Source organism: Lithobates pipiens, unplaced genomic scaffold, assembly GCF_037356315.1.
Source record: "Lithobates pipiens isolate NorthernLeopardFrog02 unplaced genomic scaffold, aLitPip1_a1.2 Scaffold_11, whole genome shotgun sequence".
Lineage (NCBI taxonomy): Eukaryota > Metazoa > Chordata > Amphibia > Anura > Ranidae > Lithobates > Lithobates pipiens.
In genome coordinates, this window is record NW_027507696.1 from 16,894,591 (window position 1) to 16,915,908 (window position 21,318).

The 21,318-nt window shown below is 43.4% G+C and overlaps 1 protein-coding gene across 5 annotated transcripts in view; it reads left to right on the plus strand.

Moving 5' to 3' along the window:
• The window catches only part of CDH24 (cadherin 24), a 143,571-nt gene extending 132,303 nt beyond the window's left edge, over window positions 1–11,268 (plus strand). For 4 of the 5 annotated variants that reach the window (XM_077468875.1, XM_077468857.1, XM_077468884.1 and 1 more), the window contains 3 exons: window positions 4,541–4,640; window positions 4,759–5,007; window positions 10,410–11,268. In XM_077468875.1, coding sequence (XP_077325001.1) covers window positions 4,541–4,640; window positions 4,759–5,007; window positions 10,410–10,927 — 867 coding nt within the window. In that variant the 3' untranslated portion in view covers window positions 10,928–11,268. The remainder of the gene's footprint in view (window positions 1–4,540; window positions 4,641–4,758; window positions 5,008–10,409) is intronic. The other variant, XM_077468895.1, reaches the window with a different exon arrangement.
• The last annotated feature ends 10,050 nt before the right edge of the window (window positions 11,269–21,318 follow it).

Consider the following 21,318-nt stretch of genomic DNA (forward strand, 5'->3'; position numbering starts at 1 on the left):
AGCCCTAGACCTCCTCTATAACCCAAAATATGTAACCAGTAAAAAAATTTAAAGCGTCGCCTATGGGGATTTTTAAATACCAAAGTTTGGCGCCATTCCACGAGCGCGTGCAATTTTGAAGCATGACATGTTGGGTATCTATTTACTCAGCGTATTCTCCTCTTTCACATTATGCAAAAAAATTGGGCTAACTTTACTGTTTTTTGTTTTTTTTAAGAGTGAAACAGTTTTTTTTCTGAAAAAAACGTGTTCGAAAAATTGCTGCGCAAATACCGTGCGAGATAAAAAGTTGCAATGAGCGCCATTGTATTCTCTAGGGTCTTTGCTAAAAAAAATATATAATGTTTGGGGGTTCTATGTAATTTTCCAGCAAAAAAATTTGGAAATTTACATGTAGGAGAGAAATGTCAGAATTGGCCTGGATGCGAAGTGGCTAGAGAATAAAATTGTGGTAGTTCCATTTTTTTATATGTTACACGATATTAGTGCAAAGGTCACAATTTCAGTATTAAATATACTGGAGTTGAGGGGAACACCAATGGAATAAATTACCCAATTTTTGGTAAAATATAAAAGATGAAGTAAAGTAAATCGGTACCCAACATGTCAAACCTTAAAATTGTGTGCACCGGTCAAATGGTGATAAACTTCAGTACTCTGTATTTTCAATAGGCAACGCTTTAAAAGCCCCTACAGGTCACCAATTTAGAGCAGGAATCTTCAAACTACGGCTCTTCAGCTGTTGGGGAACTACACATCCCATGAGGCATTGTAAAATTCTGACATTCACAGACATGACTAGGCATGATAGGAATTGTAGTTCCTGAACAACTGGAGGGCCGTAGTTTGAAGACCATAACATAGGGGCTATCGGAGCTGCAGCTCCAGGCCTCTACCTTAATGTAGACCCAGCAGTGACAGACTAACCATTTGGATACTGCACTGCATGAGACGCTCCTTGTACCTCCTGCATTTGAAAGTCAGGAGTGATCGGTGCGGAGACTGTCAGTCTCCTTCTTTGGCTCTCCATGAAGCAGCTGAAAGTCACTCCACCTCCTCTAGAGGGAGATCGGTGCTTGTAATTACGCCCCCCCCCCCCGCACCGATCACCCCAGACTGTCCATTAAATTCCCCCTGCTCTGGGCCCCCCTGTGTATGCAGTATTGACGCCTTCCACTGCTCCATTCCCCCAAAATTGTGGAAAAAATGTAAAAAATAAAAAAACTGCAACAAATAATAATAAATGAAAAAATAATTTAAAAATTTAATAATTTAAAAAAATGAAGGGCTCGTTCACATTGGTTCTCTTGTGCCTACAGTGTGAATGAGTGGTTTGTTTAAAATATTTCATTTATTTGAAATGTGTTTTCATTTTATTTATTTCCATAAAAATGCCCATCAAAATCCTCAGCACCAGGCCCATGATGCTCTTAATCCGGCCTTGTGCAAAACGACACATCCCATGAGGCAGTGTAAAACTCTGACATTCACAGACATGACTAGGCATGATGGGAATTGTAGTTCCTGAACAACTAGAGGGCTGTAGTTTGAAGACCCCTGGTTTAGAGTTACGCAGGAGCTCTGGTGTTAGAATTATTGCTTTCACTCTGAACTGTGTGGCAATAAGTAACATGTGTATCACAATCAACAATTTAATCTGTAGTTGCCTCAAAATATTTTTTTTTGGGGGGGGGGGGATATTATGTGCTTGGGTGTAACTTACATTTTTTTACAATTTTGAAAAAAAAAATATTTTTTTACCTAATTTTTTTTTTCTTTGTCAAATAGGGGACTAAATATCCCCTATGTGATGATTTTTGGGTGACATGTTCTCTTTAATGAGACACCAGAGGTCTAAAGGATCCCTGATGTCTCACTTATCCGGGAAGTTACGTTTTACCAGTTGATTCTGAGTCAGCAAAGAGAAGGGGAGAAGAGGGGACGCATGTTCACTTGGCTCCTTCACCTCTGCCTGCCAGCATGTGGCATGCCCTGTCTGGGCACGCGGGGGGAGGTGGCCGGTAATGAAGATGTTTGGAAGCAATCGGCAGCTACCCAATTGGCAGTCGGCGTGTCAGTCATACACACATTATTATTGTTGGCTGAAACCCCCCATGTGTAAAACCCCCTACAGACCTGGCAGTAAAATGGTTAACCCTACCTATAACATATCTATCCTCATCTTTACCCTGACACTGACCCCGATACTAGCTTAGATCAAGCTCTGAACAACCTATATAACCTATTTTATCTTTATTTGTTTTCTTTGGAAAAAGATACAATGAGGGGAATGTATCGAAACTGGAGCAAACAGAATCTGGAGCAGCTGTGCATGAAAATCAGCTTCTATCTTTTAAAGATGTGGGTGGGTTGCTAAATGTTCTACCTTCAGTAAATGTAACCATATTGCTACTCTTAGGCCCCTTCCACACATGTGGAATGTATGTCCATATTTCATTCATCTGTTTTCGGATGAAATACAGACATACTGTACATGCATCCCTATGGGATAGCAGGTGTCATCGGATGAACATTCGCTGACACCCGATATCATCTGTCTCCGCTATGGTCCGATTCCGCAGACGGAGGAAAATTCAATTTTTCTATCTGTCTGCAGAGCGGATTGGATGAACACAGACAGATGTGCAGAGACCGCCCTGTCATCCGCCGGCTCAGCGGGGATCAACGGAGCGATCCGCACTGAGCAAGCGGGTGTTCATGGGGTGGTTCATCAGGCTGAGGACCCTTAGGCTGAGTTTACACTGGCATTAAGAGCAGGCATTTGAGAGAAGCGTTTGACAGGCATTAAAACGCTCCTCAAATGCCTATGCACAAGATATAATAGACAGCACATTGTGCTGTTCAAACTAAGCGTTAGCGTCACATTGCTTCAAAATGTAAGCCTTATGTCGAGTCAGGAGGCGTTTGAAGCCTTTCGGCGCCTCCCATTCAAGTCTATGGTAATGCTTTTAAAAAGCTTTGGCAGGCGTTTTGGGTGTGGTTTTGGTGCAGTTGTGGCGTGTTAAATTTTCTGCCACTTTCCATTGTGGAGCAGTTTTAACGCTCATCAAACGCTACCAAGCCGAGCAATTAGGGAGCGTTTTCAACGCTTGTAAAACACCCCATTCTAAAGCTCATTGACGCCTGTCTGACACCCAATCTAACGCCATATGAACGCTATAGGAGCGTTGTTGAGCGTCAGAAATTTAGTCAAGTGTGAACAAGCCCTTATGCCACGTACACACGATCGGATTTTCCAGCAGACTAGGTCTGACAGTCTTCCAGGTATAGACTTTCGGCGGAGGTCCGACGGAATTTTCGGCGGAGGTCCGACGGACTTTCCGAACAAGCGGACTTGCACACACACGAACAGACCTAGTCGACGAATTGACGAACTTCCCGAAGGGACTTTCGGCGGAGTTCCAACGGACTTTCAGAATGAACGGACTTGCCCACACACGGAACTAAAGTCTGTCATTTTGAACATGACTTCAGGTATGACGGGACTAGAAAGGGAAGTCAATCTCGCAACTTTTTATTGGCGAGATTGACACCTTGCGAGCTCCGTTGCCTGGTATGGATTTTAAGCGGAACCCCCTACGCCGAAAAAACATGGGGGGGTGGGTGCTTTGGGGAAGGGGGCGCCCTGTGGCCCCCCCACACCAAAGCACCTTATCCCCATGTTGATGAGGACAATGGCCTCTTCCCGACAACCCTGGCCATTGGTTGTCGGGGTCTGTGGGCGGGGGGCTTATTGGAATCTGGGATCCCCCTTTAATAATGGGGCCCCCAGATCCTGGCCCCCCACCCTATGTGAATAAGTATGGGGTACATCATACCTCTACCCATTCACCTGGGGGAAAAAGTGTCAATAAAAAAATAACACTACACAGGTTTTTAAAGTAGTTTATTAGGCAGCTCCGGGGGTCTTCTTCCAACTTCGTGGGTCTCTTCCGACATTTCTCCGCGCTTTCCAGTTCTTCTCCCACTCTCCTGTTCTTCTGCCGGAAAGTCTGATTGTGTGTACGGGGCATAAGGGGTGCCTCTCTTCTCTTTTATACTCTGTAGCTCCTGCTGGATTTTGCTTCTAATCCCCTGCCATTTGTGGATGGATATTTTATGGTTACACAACCTCTCACATTGCTATAATCTTTTTATATGGACTATAAACTGAAGGACTTGTGGAACGAATCATCTGAGTTTACATTATTTCTTATGGGAAAATTCGCTTTGATATACGAGTGCTTGGATTACATGCATGTTTCCAGAACTAATTATGCTCACAATCCAAGGTTTTACTGTACCTAGATTTATTTCATCCTATAATTTTCACACTGAAATCATTCATTATATTTTTATCTCAGTATGGCAATCTATAGATTGTAATTGTCTGGGGACAAAGTACACCTCTACCAAATGAGCAGTTTGTATGCTAGAATCTACTCTCTCCGCAGTGGTATAATGCTATTGTATTGTATAACAAAACAATGTATTGTGTTGTCATACTAATGACTATTATTCTGTCTATGTGTTCCCAAAGATCATCCAGACTATCAAAGTGAAAGATGCAGATGTTGAGACTGGTGTTTTCTCTATTCGAAGTCCATCTGATGGAAACTTCACTATACAAGACAACAAAGGTGTGCTCATCAGCAACCCCTAAATAATGGTCCTTTTTTCCATTCCCTCTATGCTCCATTAATATATACATTTCTATGCACTCCAATATTTATCCTCTGATCCCTCTCTTCTCACTAGATGGAAGCGCGTCTCTTCTGGTGAAGCACAGCAGCTTCTGGAGATCTCACAAGGACTTCTTTTTAGTGCCCATAGAAATCACTGACAATGGAGATCCCCCACTTAGCAGTACTGATACCCTGACGGTCTCTTTATGTCACTGTGAGGCAGGCGGAGAAGTCCTAACCTGTCATATGACCACAGGGTCAGCTGCTGGACTAAGTACTCCTGCTCTGCTGGCTATCCTGGCTTGTGCATTCAGCCTTTTGGGTAATTATACCATCATCAATTCTTTTATTAGTAAGGCCCCATTCACAAGGGGACATTACCAATTACATGCAAGAGACAGGGGTTGAAAGAAATAGGAGGCTGACAGCACCCGCAGCTAATTGGCTGGAATCCCTGCGGTGTCTCCTGCATGTAATCAGTAGCGGATCTATTTTCAAGTGTACATGGGGGGGGCCTAAAATGTTGTTTACACAATGGAAGAAATTGCTCTACCGTCTCCATGGTGTATGGCTTGTGAATCCAGGGGAACAGTACAATGGTCTGCTTTTCCATTCCTTATGTCCTGCCTCACCTCAATTTTAACCGCTTCAGCCCCGGAAGATTATACCCCCTTCCTGACCAGAGCACTTTTTGCGATTCGGCACTGCGTCGTTTTAACAGACAATTGCGCAGTCGTGCGACTTGCCTCTCAAACAAAATTGACGTCCTTTTTTTCCCCACAAATAGAGCTTTCTTTTGGTGGTATTTGATTACCTCTGCGGTTTTTATTTTTTTGCGCCATAAACAAAAAAAGAGCGCCAATTTTGATAAAAACACATTATTTTTTGCTATAATAAATATCCCGCAAAAATATATATGAAAAAATGTTTTCCTCAGTTTAGGCCGATATGTATTCTTCTACATCAAAAAAATCGCAATAATATTGATTGGTTTGCGCAAAAGTTATAGCGTCTACAAAATAGGGGATAGTTTTATGGCATTTTTATTTTAAAAAATGTTTTATTATTAATGGCGGCGAGCTGCGATTTTTATCAGGACTACGACATTATGGCGGACACATCGTACACTTTTGACACTATTTTGGGACCATTGTCATTTATACAGCGATCAGTGCTATAAAAATGCACTGATTAATGTGTAAATGGCAGTGAAGGGGTTAACCACCCACTGAAGGGGTTAAGTGTGTCCTAGGGAGTGATTCTAACTGTGGGGGGATAGGCTTCAAGTGACATAACAGCTATCACCGCTCCCAATGACAAGGAGCAGTGATCTCTGTCATGACACAAGCCAGAATGGCAAAATGCCTTGTTTACATAGACACTTCCCTGTTCTGAGGCTCCGTGACGCGATTGCTGGGAGACCGGCGGACATCAAGTCCGCCGATCTCGTGGACACGGTCACGCTGTACATGGCGGGCGCGCGCCTGCTATCCCCGCCTCTTAAAGGGGATGTACGGGTATGCTCATTTGCCCATGGCTGCCATTGTGCTGAAGTATATTGGCATGCAGCGGTCAGCAAATGGTTAAAGTATATTTTCACAAAAGAAAAAAAAGTGTAAAATTTTTTTTTTACAATTCAAAGATTTCTGAGAAGGTGACTGTAAAGTTAGCCATACTCTAGTAGATTTTCCCAAAAACTTTTGTACAAATATTTGTATGAACATTCTCAAAAAAAAAATGTAACATCCGATTTTGCAATGAATGAATGTTAGAGTATGAAAACCATATACACTGTTAGAAATTCGTTCACTGAAGAAAAAATTCCTACACCTTCACATTTTCTTGTCTCTACAGCCAAAAAATAGTGTAGATTTGACACCATTATTAACAATTAGAAAATCGAATGGCTGTTCTTAAAATAAAACATTTTAAACTAAATTCTGTTAGTGTATGGCCAGCTTAAAAATGTCTAAATTAGCTCAGCGGGATCTGTTGCAATAGTTGGGCTGGGGACTGGCTGAGTCCAGTTCTCATTAATATAGAGTGGACTGTGTGGAGGGGGGGGGGGGGGGTGTCACTTTCCTCCAATCAGCTCTCAGAGTTCTCCTCACTGAGCTCTGCGGAGTGTAACTTCAGCTCTCTGCCCCCTTTTTTTCTGAACTCTCAGACACGCTTATAAATTCTGGACTTTGAATAGATGCAGAGAGAAGAAGACTGCATATAGACAGATACGACTTATATAGGAGGATTTGTTTCATTTCTGCATATCACCTGAGGATATTCACTTCACTGGGTATACGTAAGGGTTTACAACCACTTTAAGACAGTATTTAATTATAGTACAACTGATGAGATGATATCTGCCTGCACAGTACAGACAAGGTTAAAGTGGTTGTAAACCTCAGTCATGGAATCTGAGCAAAGTACATATATTTGTAAGGTTTACTTTTCTCTCTCCGAATCTCTAAGTGTCATTCCTCTCTGGTACTTCGTTCCTGTTATCAGCATGAGTCACTTCTGAGAAGCTTTCCCAACTCATGAGATAAATTTGTGTCAGAGGGGGAGGGAGAGCTCAGCAGACAGCCTGTCTATTTATAACATAGTTCTGCTGTGTGTGGAGGTGGGGGGGGGGGGGGTGCCTTTCCTCCAATCAGCTGTTAAACAGTGTAACTGAGGTCTCTCCACCCACTCCTATGTACTGCTGATAGATGAAGAAAGATTTTTTAACACAATCTGCACTTTGGAAGGGTGTAGTGTGGAGAAGACTGCAGATATACAAGTAAACCTTACATAAGGGGATTTGTAATCTCTGTGTATCATCTGAGGCTATTCACTTCACTGGGTATATGTGAGGGTTCACAACCACTTTAAGTATGGCAAACACAGTTTCCTAGCCTCCCTCATAACAAATAGAAGTAAGCAGAATTGTTTTTGCTGGAGCAATTTTTTTAAGTTATGCTATTTGAGTGGGAACTTGTAACAAATATAAAGTAGATATTATCCTTTGCTGCAAACATGGAAATACACTTTGATAGTTGCACTATTTGCACTATTTACCCAGGCCTACAAGCCCTATATCACAGAGGCAGTACAGCCATATCCTGCACTGATGAGGGCTACGAAGCGTGAACCAGCTGTATGCAAGTTGGTAATATTGGCTCTGTAAATTTATGGCTATTACTGTACTGTACACCAGTGGTTTTGAATTCACTGATGGCTAAAAGGAGCAAAGGGGAATGATTTGCATGACTCACCAACATTCCCACAAGCCGAGATTGAGCACCTTGTTTTTAGGTCTGGTGCTGGAAGTTAGGACGTGTACTTCCCTTCTGTTATAAGAAGGCAATGCTGTATCTCATTTTTGCACTTTTATAGACTCCAGTGATTCCATACAAAACCTCTTCACTTTGATGAGCAGTTCAGAGCCTTTGGGTTTAATACCACCTGAACTTCCTGGAACTCTTTGTGACCAAAAATATTGGAATATTGGATAAATATTGGAAAAATATACCTCTGCCCTGTTCTTCTTCCAGGACCAGGCAGATAGCCCAGCTTACAATAATTTATTTTCTCTGGAGACGTGGGCAATTTTGTTTCCACAAATCATCCTTGGAGACCTTATTGATAAACTTGATTGGATGACCTCTATTTTATAACATTTGAGACCCATCAAATCCTGCCCTCCCAGACCCTGTAAAACAGGGACAGTGTGCCCCCAACTGGACACCTTTGGGAAAACAGGACCCCGGAACGTCTCATCTGAAGGCTTGGCAGACTAGGAGGATTGATTCTGCTTTCCAGAAGAAAAGAACCCTGAGTGCCCTGGTCTGCAAACCTGGTCTGCAAACCTGGGCATTCCTGAATGGACTGGAAAATGTCCTTGATCGAAAGGAATGTTGGCACCTATTCTTATCTTGTGGAATGAACCCGTTACTCTCTGGAAGGCACCTTCCAAAGTTTTACCAAAGAACATCTTGCCATTGTAGGGAATTTTACAAAGTCCCTGTTTGGCCTCTCAATGTTTCAGCCATAAGGCCCTCTTAGGTGTAACAGCCAGCATCATAATATGGAAGTATACATGAACTAAGTCCACTGTTGCCTCTGCTACACAGGTAACTGTAAGCCATCCAGCACTGTAACTATGGTTAACCTGTCTACCTTGGCCTTCCAGAGCTGTCTAAACATTCTCTTTCTACTTTTTGAATGCTTTAACCACAGTTGTAAGTGTCACGGAAGGCCTGCAAGCTAGGGCTGGATTTTTTATATTGACATGAACACAGTGTTCCATTGGTCCTTGAAGGCAATGGAGTTGTCCAGAAGCAAAGTGACATGTCACACCAGTCTCTGAAAGGAAGCATATATCGAGAGGCAGGAAACCCACAAGGAATTTGTTTTGGAGAACAGATCTCTTTCATGCCATTTGTCTTCAATTATTTGTTAAAATATTGCATAAGTGGAAAGGAAGGCATATATTTATTTAAGGTTGGATAATACTTATGGGCTTTTTTGGCAGCCTCCAGCTCCTCAATCCAATCGAGTGTTTCTTTCACTGTATTGACAAATAGGGGAGTTACAGAGTACTCCAAGCATACAGATCCCCTTCAGACTCAAAAACCTGCAGTCTGGCCTCAGGTCTAAGGTCTTCACTGATACTTGCCGGTGTTGAAGGACCCTCCTTTTCTGCGACTACCACTGTAGAAGATAGCAGGTTTGCTGTTAGAACAGTGCTTCTAGCTCTTCGGTGGCTGGCTGACTCATAATGTTGCAAGGGAAAAAGGCATTAGTTAGGCTAAAAATAAAAGCCAGCAGCAGAAAAACAAAAACAGAATTTGAAATAGACAGGAGACATGACAGAAAGTGATGCCCAGAAGTAACCAATAAAAACCCACAACAGGAGTATAAGTAAAGATTACAAACACACCAGCAGTCTTTACAGCCATTTAGGTAGGCACCATGGGTGCTTCCAGACTAAGGAGGCTTTACTCCCAATACCGAAACCCTCCACACAGCAGAGGCTGATTCTGCATGGGAATTGATAAAGGGAACTTACTGCTAAAATCGGGTTAGCGATCCTGTCCGGAGCTGACCCAAAAGTATGCTGATTTGAGGAGGCATGGAAAACGTGTTTTTAACTCTTCCCCACTCTATTCAAAGCTAAAAAATAGTATTTGCTGGAGTTCTATTTTTATTTCTAGATTGATCTACTTATCTGTTGTCTTTTCTCTTCCTGTTGCATTTTAATGTATTTTATTTTATGAAAAATGCAGTAGGGTGAGTGAGAATTTGTGACATAGACACCAGTGCTGCAACCTCCTTCACTACGATCTTGCAGTACAAATGAAGTAGAAGAAATCTAAAAATCTAATGGTGATTCAGACTGCTGGAAATGGGTGGACTAGCTGTTTACAGACATAGCAATTTCAGATTATTTACACCTCAGCAAGCAATTGCTCACATTGGAAAAAAACATAGGTGTCATTTCCTTCACGGAACCTAGTTACGTCTTGTACGTTCTGTCAGGCAAGCAGTTTTGTTGTATATGCTACGGTATTTGCCCATTTCAACATTTACATAGTTCCTACTGCCAGTGTTTAATATTAATGGTAAAACCTCTGTTTTCTCTCCATAACATATCCATCCATGAACACAACCCCATTATTATTATTATTTTTTTCCCCTTTCATATAACATTTTTCCTATCCTACTCATACTCCTCCACATCAGCCCTAGTGTCCCTCTTCTATTTACAGCGCAGACACAAGCCATCCCCTCTGCCTCTTTGTGAGGATGAGGATATCCGAGAAAACATCATTACTTATGATGATGAAGGTGGAGGAGAACAAGATACTCAAGCATTTGACATGTCAGCCTTGCAGCCTCCCCAAACAGGCCTCGGTGGAGGCTTCTTTCACCCTCCTCGAATGGATGTTCTTCCAAGGGTTCCTCACCAGCCTGCCCCCCGATCACCTCAGCCAGCCCCTGTTGACGTACAACGGTTTCTGGCACTCCGTCTAAGAGAAGCGGAACGAGATCCTGTGGCTCCTCCCTATGACTCCATTCAAGTTTATGGGTTTGAGGGAGGAGGATCCTCAGCTGGATCCCTGAGCTCGCTCACCAGCAGCTCTGGAGGAGCTGGGGAAGATGAAACTATTGGGGATGACATATGGGAATGGGGCCCACATTTCAGGACACTCGCAGAAATCTATGGAGCAAAACGAAGAAATTCTGTTCCGGAAGATTAAAACCGTTGAGTGATTGTTAACCGATTTCTTGTGAATGACATGCAGAAAGATCATTTTCTCTTTTCCATAAAACAGAGTGACATACAATATCAGTGAAAAAGCCCCTACTTCTTCACAGAGATTAGCAGACATGTAAACAAAGACAGGTGGAACCTTTGTTAACCCCTTCCCTGTCAGAGGCCACCTAAAAAAGGGTTCCTAGGGGTCTTGTGACGTTTACAAGATTACATTCAGTTCTTCCAGTCTTCCCACCGCTTGCCGCGGGAGTATCAAATACAGTCCGACGTGTGCCATTTGTGGAAAACAAACATTTTATTTTCAAAATAAAATTGTAAAAGAAACCATTTGTTGTGTGCAATATGTATGTGAGAACATTCTTATACCTGCTGTTTCATATCTATGTATGAATCCCACATTGAAGAGAATAGAAAACAATAGAACATAGAATAGTTTTTTTTCTTTTCGCTGACCATATAAAGTGTTGGTTAAGTATAGGCAACTCTTTTGCCATGATTGGCGCAAGGTTCTATAATTAAGCCAGCCATAGACGGTTCGAAATGTAGATGTCATCAACTCACTAGACTAGAGTATACACGCTGTACCACTCAGTGTATGTGCAGGTGCAATGTGCCTTAGATTTTCTGCCTCGCCAATAGTGGTGTGGTCTACGTAACTCAAAAAGTCATACAGCAAAAAACATCCTTTTAGGGGGTCTTTAACCGCTTAATCTTTTTTGCCATAGATGGTTTCGAACCTCGGCCGGTCCCTGTGGAACCATGTATGGGCAGGCTGAATGAACCCAAGTTGATTAATTGATCAACTTCTGCACAACCAGCCTGTCGGATTTTACATGCAACTATTGCTAGCGGTTATTATAGTCACTAGCAGTATTCTCGATGTTCTCCTGGCAGGGACAGCTCTAGCCATCAATCCCCCCCCCCCCCTTCCTGCTGGGAAAACACAATGGCTCCGTGGGAGGGATTCCCCCATCAATGACTGTGTTGATGGGGCAACCAAGCAATTTTATTTCCTGCAACCCATGGTTGCACGAAAGAAAATTGCTATATCTATGGCTGGCTTTACCCATTCTCCAAAAGAATGAAATAAAAATAAAAATAAAATTCTTTGTTTTGCCCTAGGGCCGATTCAGACTGCGTTGTGTTAATGCAAGGGCAACAACATAACACCTTACTGTATTATTTATAATGACCCAACTATGCACTTTAATGTGTAACTGCATCACAGCAGATTCAGGAGTCCATATGAATAGATGTGATTACAGAGCACATGTGCAGAACCAGCCAGGAAGATTTCTGACCAGTGGCCAGGCGATCCAGAGAGATATTTTGCTGGATTGGGGACAGGTGAGTGTAAAACTGGGAGATGGGCAGGGGGTGCGCAACACACCAATGTGCATTATGATGGGTTGCAGCATGCTACAAAATGAATAGCACCTCATCACTCTAATGCACGTAACGTGCATTACAATACTGTATGATAATGTGTGTAATTCAGCCATAACATAAAGAATGTGGACCTGAAGCTTTTCTTTCTCAATGCAGCATACCATGGCTTGTGCGCTGCACGCTGTAGTGTGAGTGCATTTCCCACTACACACAGTCGCTGTAGATCTGAGGGAGACATGCAAGGAAAATAAAAAGCAGAATTTTTGCTTGTACATGATTGGATGATAAAATCAGCAGAGCTTCCCTTCAGATCTAAAGCGCCTGCACTTCCAAGGGCACTCGTAGTGCAAAGTGGATTTGCCTTTTGTAAATCAACCCCATTGTGATAGCCTTTTTATTTGAATGGTCTGCACACCAAAAAGCATACATGCAGCATTTGCTAGAAGTGGCATTTGGGGTACCGTTCAAACTGAATGAAACTACAGTGTCCTAACACACATTACCATGAGTTTAGGTGGTGCCATTATCGCAGCAAAATGAAGGGCCCTAATCGTGCATCTGGATGTCATTCAAAATGATTGCCACTGCAAGATGCCCTATAACAATCTGCACATTACTACAATCCAAATGTGTGAATGGGCCCTTTAAATTTAACTTGTCATTTTAAATAGTGACAAAGTACATAGGGGGTTATTTACGAAAGGCAACTCCACTTTGCACTGCAAGTGTACTTAGAAGTGCAGTTGCTCTAAATCTAATGCCGCGTACACACGATCGGACTTTCTGGCAGACTAGGTCCGGTGGACCGGAATCCATCGGAGAATTCGATCGTGTGTGGGCGCCAGCGGACTTTTTATTCCCAAAAGTCTGACGGACCTAGAAATAAAACATATTTCAAATCTGTCCGACAGACTCGGCTTTCTAGCGTGCAAATCGTTCGTCTGTGTGCTGGTCCGACGGACCAAATACGACGCAAGGGCAGCTATTGGCTGCTGGCTACTGAACTTCCTTGTTTAGTCCCTTACGTCATCACGTTCAAAATAAATGGACTTTCGAATGGACTTAGTCCGCTTATGTGTGGCCAAGTCAGTTTGTTCAGAAAGTCTGTCGGACCTCCGCCGAAAGTCCTTCAGGAAGACCGTCGGACCTAGTCTGTCAAAGTCCGGTCGTGTGTACGTGGCATAAGGGGAAGATCTGAAATGAGTGGAAGCTCTGTTGATTTTTTCATCCAATCATGTGCAAGCTAAAATGCAGTTTTTTTATTTTCCTTGCATATCCCCCTCGGATCTACAGCGACTGCACTTTCAAGTGCACTTTCAGTGCAAAGTTTTCTTTAGTAAATAACTCCCATAATATTTAATGAGAAATATATATAGGAATTGATAACCTTTGCTTCTGAAAAAGCTAGTTGTCTGTCTACCATGCTAATCCGGTTGGCGCAATACTCTATGAGTCACTGACTCAGCACAAGTATAATCAGATGTTTGGACTTTATATGCTACAAACGTTTTCCAGGTTAGAGGATAAGATTCTACGGAAGCCACATTCGATTTCTTCTATGGCATTTAAGTGGTATTAAATCCAAGAACAAACATTTATTATCTTGCAGCTTACCAATTCTTACATGTGGTGGCTGTATTAGTGTTCTTTTTTAGGCTTTCTTTTATCTGTTTTCATCTGATGATCCAGCAAGTAAGTCTGTTGTTTTTTTAAAAGAATGTATCAGCTACAGAGATGAGACAAACCATTTAACACTGACAGGGGTGCTTAACCACTTGCAGACCGGACCATTTTGCTGGTCAAAGACCAGACCACTTTTTGCGATTCGACACTGCGTCGCTTTAACTGACAATTGCGCGGTCGTGCGACATGGCTCCCAAACAAAATTGACGTCCTTTTTTTCCAACAAATAGAGCTTTCTTTTGGTGGTATTTGATCACCCCTGCGGTTTTTATTTTTTGCGCTATAAACAAAAATAGAGCGACAATTTTGAAAAAAACGCATTCATTTTTACTTTTTGTTATAATAAATATCCCCCAAAAATATATAAGAAAACATTTTTTTCCCTCAGTTTAGGCCGATACGTATTCTTCTACATATTTTTGGTAAAAAAAATCGCAATAAGCGATTATTGATTGGTTTGCACAAAAGTTATAGCGTTTACAAAATTGGGATAGTTTTATAGCATTTTTATTAATAATTTTTTATTATTTTTTTTTTACTAGTAATGGCGGCGATCAGCGATTTTTTTTGTGACTGCGACATTGTGGGGGACCCATCGGACATTTTTGACACATTTTTGGGACCATTGTCATTTATACAGTAATCACTGCTATATAAATGCAGTGATTCCTGTGTAAATGACACTGGCAGTGAAAGGGTTAACCAGTGGGTGGCAGTGTAGGGGTTAAGTGTTCCTAGGGGTGTGTTACTAACTGTGGGGGGTTGGGCTTTCATTTAGTGAACACTGATCTCTGCTCCAATCACATGGAGCAGAGATCAGCGTCACTAGTTGCTAGGCAGAATGGAGAAATGTTGTTTACACAGCATTTCCTCCATTCGGCCGCTCCGTGAGACGATCGTGGGGATGCCCGCGGCGATCGAGTCCACGGGTCCCGCGACCGGACTCACGGGGGTCCCGACCAGCGTGGGAGCACGCCGCCGGCGCCGCGCTCCCGATGGCAGGGCGGCATTGAATATTGGACGTACCTGTACGCCAATATGCCTGCCCGTGCCATTCTGTCGACGTACATCGTCGTGCGCTGGTCGGGAAGTGGTTAAAGTGATCAGTTTTTTTGTTTTTTTATGTCAACCCTTTATCGCCAAAGGAAAAACAGTTTGCTGTAACTGATTATAAAGTGTAGCACTGTCCCCGTATAGCTTGCTGAGTGTTGACTTCATAGGCCTCTCTCTGGTTACCTGCAGCTGGTTTCTAATAGTTTCCACTTAGTTGCTGAGGGTTTCCACTTGGTTGCTAGGGGTTCCTGTTTGGTTGCTAGGAATTCCCACTTGTCCCACCCTTATTCCCGCTTGCTCATTACTCAAAGACCAGTCCAAGGTATTTGTGTTTTGTATTTTATTTTGGAAATTGGATGGGAGAAGGGATGAGTGAGATACTCCAACTGGAACTATTCACAATGGATAAGGACAACTCTCACTTGACCTCACCGGATTAGCTGTGGAAGCAGAGACACTGCTTTAACCATACAGCTTTAACCATACTTGCTCTCATTACCAGCAGATTCAATGCACTAAATTATTTTTGGGATACTCCATAGCATCCCCTTTACTTACCCCCGTCCACTGACTCTTCTAGCTGAAGGGTGTGGCCCTCACTTAACAGGCCCCAAATACACAGGCCTGTATTCACAGTAGGCAGAATCAGATCCTTCCTGGTGTCTCCCTTCCAGTCAGCTCTGCAGGACCTCTGGGTTCAGCTTCTCTCTTTAGGCCCCAGAGTCGACCACCCAGGGCTGCACAGGCCTCCTCCGCAGAGGAGAGGGCAGCCTCCCTCCTGGACTCTGTTCGCCTTCTCAACTAACTCTGAGCACATGTACTCTGTCTTTATATACAGTATCCCAAAATGCAATGCAGCATTTGTCCTCTGCCAATTACCAGGGCTGTAACAAAGCCTGTGCACTCACTAGTCAGGTCCCCTCCCACTGTCCAATATGCCTTCCTATTGGTCCAGTGGGGGACATTCAGAACAAGCTGAGCCGCACCTGAGTACAATGAGCAGACCTAACCAATAGATCCTGCTTTCTGGTAGGCAGAGAACACTCTAAGTTTTACCTGACCATCTTCCTGGTAAGCAGAAAGATCAAAAACTATACTCTCTTCTAGCACCTACCTAGGAGGGTGCTACATCAGTATTACCTGGAGTTTGGCTTCAATTTGTTAGTGCATTTGAATCTGCTAGTATATCTCATGCTCCCCTCAGACAGACAATGCTGCTGTCTGCTGTGGCCCCTGTACTCCTTCATCCAGAGTGGGAGCGACACCTTCTCACCACCTGTCAAATTCCTCTAAAAAGAGGTCACTTTTCAGAGGGGCAACAAAGTCTGCTGCATATACTGTATAACCACAGCCAAAATTGGATAAAATGTCCTAATTTTTTTTACAGCAAATGTTGTTTTTTGATTTCTAAAATTGACAGTTCAGATTTCCATTGCTTCATATAGTGCGTGTGAACATTTTGAACCACACTACCCAGTTAATACAAACAACACTCAACTATCGGTTGCATTAATGAAAGGACTGTAGATTAATCTGGCCATACACGATCAAATTTTACCCAATCCGTGCTGAATGGGCCAAAGCTTGTTCTGTGGCTGGCCCTCTTGGCACCACTCAGCTTGACATTGTTTAATTAATTGACTTGTTGGGGAAGCCAGCTGGAAAATTCTCTTTAAAACAGCACATGCATCCATTTATATAACTGGATGCAGGCCTTGTTTGGCAGAGAATTTTGGGTATTCTGAAAGCTGCAGTGGCGACTGTCAGAATACAATAGTATACCTTGGATGGGGGGGATCTCATGAGTCTTCTCACTTAGCCCATAGGGCTGAATGAGAGAAATCCTACCAAACTGCTTCCAGTGTTGCAGATGACAAAAAGGTATACAGTATATCAGTTGGATTTAAAGCAGTTATAAAGGCTAAAGGTTTTTTACCCTCATGCTTTTCATGCCTGAAGGTGTAGCAGGATTTTTCTAGCAGAGTAGGAAAATGTAGGCAGGCCTAGCTGGTGGCTAAGCCTGTTTGTTTTCATTCTGGGCTGGGAGTGGCTCAGGGCAGGGTTGGGTGACTCACAGGTAGCATCACTATCACCTCCCTCTTCTTTCAAGAAGGTGCTAAAAAATAAATCAGGAGAGGAGAGGTGGAGCGGCCTGGGGATTGGTCAAGGAGCCTTGACCAATCCCCAACTTGGATTGGCAGGAAGCAAGACTCCTTAAACACACAGGGTTAGCCCAGTCAGAGAGGCGTTGTCGGGGAGGAAGACCTGGAGTGAGAGAGTGTGGAGGCTGTTGGGACCCACTGGAAGCTGGGTAGGGGGGTGACCTTGGGTCAGGGCTCGGGTGCATCCAGGAGGAGGGAAGAGATCCTGGGGGAGAGGCACATGAGAGAGCAAGGAGGGGACAGCGGGAGAGAACACTGCTAAAAGGCTCCAGGGAGGACAACTGGTCACAGTCAGTAGGGCTGGTGAGTGAAGCGCAGTCGGGAGGACTGGAGAGACACGCCTGAGAGAACAGGGAGATTGCAGTTTGAGATGGGTGCAGAACCAGAAGAGAGGTCTGTGGGAAGGGCAGTGAAGAGAGGTCATTGCACCCAGGCTGGCTAGCAGGGCCTGAAGAGAGCTATCTGGGATTGGTAGCTGAATGGAGGACAGTTAGCACCTGAACTATTTCTACACCACAGGGGCCGAGGTCCCTGCCTGCAAAAGGCAGTTCACTGAACCCTGGCGGAATTAGTGTCAGACCTAACCAAGCAGTGCTAGCTAGTCTGGAGGAGAAACAGTCTGCAGCCAGGAAAGTGCTGGTGGAGTAACGATAAGCAGTAAGTGAAGTGGCTGGAGCCGCAATGACGTCACTCCCGCGCATGCGCACGGGAGCTGCCACTAATGGCATATCGCATGCTCCGTTCACCTGCGCACCGCTGTCTACAGCGCATTGCACCTTTTTGCAAATATCTCCTAATCCGTGTAGGTTTAGGAGATATTTTATAGACCTACAGTTAAGCCTTAATCTAGGCTTACCTGTAGGTCAAAGTGGTCTGTAAGGGTTTACAACCACTTTAAGCAAGAGTTTGTGCTGGAGAAAAGATTGTGTATATATATATATATATATATATATATATATATATATATGAGTGTATATATTGGAGTGTATATAGAGGTCCCAAGCAAGTTGCACTGAATGTTCCTGGCATCCCATAATTTCATATTTCTCATCCAAGTTCAATCCCCTCAATAAAACAAAAAAACAAAGCTTATGGACTGTTCTATGTCTCTGAGTGTCTGAGAGATGGATGCCGGGCTGGGCAGGGTGACAGGTGAACCACTACATTCAGCAACCCCTGTGGGGGCATGGCTACGAAGGTAAAAAGCTCTACGAAGCGTGCGACTCTCCCCCCAACCCGCCTTAAGCTGGCCATACACCTATAGATTATCTGCAGATTTTCTATGGTTAGATGGAAAAAGTGGGATATTCCTCCATCCACACAGTTTAGCAAACATTGAGAAATCTGTTGCATTTTTTCCATCTAACCATAGAAAATCTGCAGATAATCTATAGGTGTATGGCCAGCTTTATACTCGCTTGATTTTCTACTTCCACTGACACTGTGGCATTTTCTACTCCCACTGGCACTGGGGCACTTTCTACTTCCACTGACACTGTGGCATTTTCTACTCCCACTGACACTGGGGCATTTTCTACTCCCACTGACACTGTGGCATTTTCTACTCCCACTAACACTGTGGCATTTTCTACTCTCACTGACACTGGTGCATTTTCTACTCCCACTGCCACTGGAGCATTTTCCACTGACACCGGCCATTTTCAGCCCCTGTAAAGTCTAAATGACAGTAAACGAGTCCTGTTTCATTCTGTTTATTAAAGATATTAACAAAAGGTATAAAATAAAAATATTACCAATAGTAAGGCAAAAATGACAATTAAAGCGGGGTTCCACCCTAAAGTGGAGCTTCCGCTCATTGGAACCCTCCCCCCCTCCGGCACCACAATTGGCACCTTTCAGGGGGGAGGGGGGTGCAGGTACCTGTACAGTACAGGTATCTGCACCCATTTCCGGCATAGATATTCGCAGAATCTGCAGATATTTACGCCCCTTTCCGCAGGTCCCCCACTGTCTGCTGGGAAACACACGGATCCCAGAGACAGCAGGGACCATCCTTATTGCGCAGCGTGACTCGCGCATGCGCAGTAGGGAACCGGGAAATGAGGCCACAAGGCTCCACTTCCTGATTTCCATACCCAAGATGGCGGCGGCAGCACCCGAGAGACGATCGAAAGATCGGCTTTGGGTGCCGACATCGTGGGCGCGCTGGGCGGGTAAGTGTCCTTATTTTAAAAGTCAGCAGCTGCAGTATTTGTAGCTGCTGGCTTTTAAAAAAAAAAACGGCGGAACTCCCGCTTTAAGTGGAAACTCCAAGTAAATTAGTCCTTTGTTTAGAAAGTTTGGAGACCCCTTGTCTGTCCCTTTAATGCATATGTCAGATCTGATCATTTCAAAATATAGTTATTTTGTTCATTATCAAGCACTCTGCCTTGGTAAAATGACTTTACCATTTCTAAGATTTCTCATTAGTCAATTTGATTCTTCCCACCCTTGTCTGTGGAACATGACATTTTATATTTTTAACTGACTGAGTATGGGCTATTGCCTCGTTAATTTTATTTGAGAAGGATCATCCCTCTTAACAATACAGCATTCGCTGAGACGTAATTGATTTCAATTCTACACCTTTCCTTTCCTAAACCAGTTGACTGCATTCCCCAGTGCAATGTCGTTTTAGTTACAGTCAAAGAAATCAAATAAATGTGTCTGATATGATCTTCATACAGTCAGTCCAGGCTGTCTTGAATGAATAAGCTATAACATTTTAGATTGTAACATTCTTCAAAGAAGAACATGTGCTCCAGCTTTTGACTGGAGTAACAAAGAGACATTAGAGATTTCTTGAAAAGCCTCCCTGGTTGTCATAGTACTGTTGTGTTCCCTGATATTTCGGACAAGAATTAAAATCTTCTCAAGGAGACAGACTTTTTGCATTGCAATAGATATGCCCCAGCGTAAAGTGGACCATTCATTTAGAACCCCCTCTTCTACATGTCCCAATTTACTGCCCACAAATAGAATTACAGATAAAGTGGACATAAAAAAAGCAGTACTGTATTAAAACCAAAAGGAAACATTTATTATATTGTAGCTTACCAATTCACAGATGTGATAACTGTATTTGTTTCCTTTTTTAGACTTTCTGTCTTCTATTTTCACGTGGTGATCCAGCCAGCAAGTTTGTTGCCTTTCACAAGCCCAAGCTCTCTAGCAGAATGTTTAAGTTTACATGGATGAGACAAGCCTCTTAACATAGACAGGGGTGATTAAAATGATTATCTCTTATTTATTCATGTTGATGGGGACAAGGGCCTCTTCCCCACAACCCCGGTCCGGTGGTTGTGGAGATGCAGCTTATTGGAATCTGGAAGTCCCCTTTAACAAGACCCCCAGATCCTGCCCCCCCCCCCCATGTGAATGATTAGGGGTGCCCCTACTCATTCACCAAAAAAGTGTAAAAAGAAAATAATAATACAACAATTTTTGACACATCCTTTATTAAAAAACTGAAACTATTTAAAAAAAAAAATGTCACGATGTCCGCTGCAACCGCCGACCTGAAGAAAACAGAAAAAGAGTTCTGCACCCAGAGAAGGCTCATGCTGTCCTACAGCTCTGCCGTCTGACATTTCCTAAATAACTGACCGGCGGGGCTCACTAATGATGTCATTGAGTGGCTCCACCCCCTTATGATGTCATTGACCCAGCCTGCCCCCTGGGCAATGGCATCACAAGGTGGCAGAGTCACCACTTATTCGCAAAGGGGGAACCAGATGTTGAGGGTGTGTGGCCTGTTATGGTCCAGGAGGGGGAGTGCTTTTGGAGTGGGGTTGGTGTGGTGTTCCCCCTAAATCCATACCAGACCTGAAGGGCCTGTTATGGATTGGGGGGGACCCAACGTTGTTGTTTTTTCTGAATTTTTATTTGCCGGCAATACTGTTATATTCAGCTGTCAGTGGGGAAGTCTGCTGACAGCTGATGAGTCATCGGTTGATAAGGATGTGGCTTGCTGGCCCACTCCTTAACAACCAGCTATTCTTCACACAGAATTTTAATCCATTTTCAACTGATCCAAATTTAAATAGTTCAGCCGGCTTCTGGTCGATGGGGCATGACCGGTAAAGGT